Raw genomic sequence first — 2,799 nt, 5'->3', positions numbered from 1 at the left:
GGCCGCTCTCCTGGCACCTTCCTGAGCTCTCGCCCAGCCCCCCCGCCCGCCCTGCGCCTGGGAGGCAGGGGCCAGGCAGGTGCAGGGAAATCAGAACCTCTGGGTTCAAGTTCTGGCTCCAGCACTGCCCGCCTGCGCCAGCCTCGCCCTCACTCCTCAGGCGGGAGGGATGGGCAGAGTCCGGCTGGAAGCCAGGGGCTGGCACTCCCGGGGCGGAACGCCATCTTCCCCCACAGCGCCCCGGACTCGAGGAGTTAACAAATGCCCCGGAAGCCGGTGCATCCTCAGCTAACACCAGGCTGAGCTCGCAGAGCTGGGCCCACCCCACCACCGCCCGGCTCCCCGGGAAGCAGCGCCGCTCCCACCAGCCGTCCGCCTACCGTAGACGGGGGTCTTGCCCGGCAGGATGACCACCACCAGCTGCAGGCCCGTGTACGTGTTCTTCAGGTGCCGGAACATGGGCTCCACGCTGTCAGCGCCCTGGGCGTACTTGCAGAAGCACGGCTGGCCCTGGATGGGCATCCCCGCGTCCCTGGAGATCTTTCTGAGCTGCTCCGTGAAGGACCTGGAGGAGGGGGCATGTCAGGCCAGGAACCCCGTGTGCTGGAGTCCGGACCCAACCCAACCCGTGCCTGGGGGTCGGGGTCGGAGCCGCCGCCCTGGACAGAGCTGGCCCACATGTTCACACGTGGAAAAGGGTGCAATGCTAAGCACCCACGGGCCGCTGAGGAGTCACCCCAGCTGTTCTGCTCCAATAAACCGAAGACGCCCAACAGGCCCCACACGTGGATGACATCATCGTGGAAAAAGCAGGACGGCGAAGCTGGAGTCACACCTGCGGGCTGAGGCGCCGCAGCGGGCACACACGCGGGCTCTATTCTAAGCTCTGGAGCAAAAACAACGGCGCCTTCGACAGAGAGGCTGAGGACACGGGTCCAGCCCAGCCGGTCGGTGTCGACAAAGGAACACGTTAGTGTCTGCATTTAGCGTCCACGTGCACTGACCGCGGGGCCACCTGGCTCCAGGCAAAGCGGAAGGAAGGGGCCAGGACAGACCCCGGGGACGGCCCGGCCCAGACGTGGGCCCCAGCTCGACTCTGAGGGCTCTCGGGCGGCCAGCTGGCCCTGGGCGTGGGGGCCGACAGCAGCCTCCCCCACAGCCCCTCCCCCCACGGCAGCTCCCTCTGCAGAAATGTTCTTGGCTACACTCCCCGGCCTTGGTCTTGTCGCTCCCGCTTCCACCCGAGGGAGGAGGAGGCTCCGCCGTGCGGGACGCTGCGGCTCCCGGCGCTGCTTTCAAAGGCTGTGCATTGCTGGCCCCGCGTCGCCCAGCTCCCTGGAGGGGCAATCCCGGCTGGGCCGTTGGGCACACTCCCTGCCCAGGACAGTTGCCCAGACGACTTTCACTCCGCCCCTTCCAGGGAATAAGGCCCCTCTGACCATCCCGGCCTCCTTTTGGCTTCATTTTCTCCGTCTCCCTCCGCACGGACTATGTAGCTAATGTTCACTGAGTCCGCTTCTCTCGCCTCCCTTTCTTTCTTTTTTTAAAATATATTTTATTGATTTTTTACAGAGAGGAAGGGAGAAGGATAGAGAACTTTAAACATCCATGAGAGAGAAACATCGATCAGTTGCCTCCTGCACACCCCCCACTGGGGATGTGCCTGCAACCAAGGTACATGCCCTTGACCGGAATCGAACCAGGGGCCCTTCAGTCCGCAGGCCGACGCTCTATCCACTGAGCCAAACCAGTCAGGGCTCTCGCCTCCTTTTTTACACTCACTCCCGTTTGCTGTTCTCTCGTCTCATCCGTGCTGCCTTTCCCTCTGCTCGGACGATGGCTCCGAGCAGCTGTGGGGAGGGGCCCACACTGCACGGCCTGTCCCTGCGCGGCTGCGGCTCTGAGACCGGGAGAGCCCCCCCACCCCGTCCCTCCGCCCGAGCCCGCACGGCCGCTGGCGCCTTACTTGAGGTGGACCTCGGTGCACTGGCGCTGGGGTGCGAAGCAGGCGATGGCCCACACCTTGATCTCAATGCCCGTGTGAAACTGCTTGTTCCTCATGTCCCAGACGCCCTGCACAGGCGTGGCAATCGCTTTATTCTGCAAATGGCAAGACGGGCAGAGTGAGAGCAATGGGAACGCAGTCCTCCACCCTGGGGTTTTGTCACTGTCCCCGACCAGACGGTGGCTCCTGAGACTCAGAACAGAATCTCTGCGTCGCCCACCTCGAGCTGCCCAGCACTGCAGGGGTCCAGGCGGCTGCGGGGGGCGGGCGGGGGGACAGGACGGATGGATGGACAGAGGGGGACGGAGGATGGCTGAGTGGATGGATAGGTGGTGGGTGAATGGGTGGATAGATGAAGGCATGAAGAGGTGAATGGAGGATGGTGGCGGAGTAGACGGGGACACTATGCAACTCACGTCACATATACATGCAACGATCTCCAAGACTTCTATGGGCTAAGAAACACTAAGTAAAAAATAAAGCAAGGTGCAGAAGTGCATTTAATACGCCATCTGCAGCCCGGCCGGTGTGGCTCAGTGTTGACCTATGAACCAGGAGGTCACAGCTGGATTCCCAGTCGGGGCATATGCCCAGGTTGAGGGCTCAATCCCCTCAGTGTGGGGCGTGCGGGAGGCAGCCAATCAATGGTTCTCTCTCCTCATTGATGTTTCTCCCTCTTCCTTCCTCTGAAATCAATTAAAATAAAATAGAATAATATGCCTTCTGCACAAGAGGGGTGAAAACCCTGCGGCCCATCCCTGGGCGGCTCGCAGAGGAGAAAACACCAGTGGCTT

The 2,799-nt window shown here is 62.2% G+C and overlaps 1 protein-coding gene across 1 annotated transcript in view; it reads right to left on the bottom strand.

Moving 5' to 3' along the window:
* AGO2 (argonaute 2, RISC catalytic component) overlaps window positions 1-2,799 on the bottom strand; it is a 23,333-nt gene that overhangs the window by 8,555 nt on the left and 11,979 nt on the right. Inside the window, exons 10-11 of the mRNA XM_015561416.1 lie at window positions 1,967-2,100; window positions 294-565 (exon numbers count right to left, since the gene is read on the bottom strand). Of these exons, the coding sequence (XP_015416902.1) occupies window positions 294-565; window positions 1,967-2,100 (406 nt within the window). The remainder of the gene's footprint in view (window positions 1-293; window positions 566-1,966; window positions 2,101-2,799) is intronic.

Source organism: Myotis davidii, unplaced genomic scaffold (assembly GCF_000327345.1).
Source record: "Myotis davidii unplaced genomic scaffold, ASM32734v1 scaffold30, whole genome shotgun sequence".
In the NCBI taxonomy this organism is placed as follows: Eukaryota; Metazoa; Chordata; class Mammalia; order Chiroptera; family Vespertilionidae; genus Myotis; species Myotis davidii.
The sequence above is the reverse complement of the archived record's forward strand: the minus strand, read 5'-3'. Positions and strand labels throughout refer to the sequence as shown.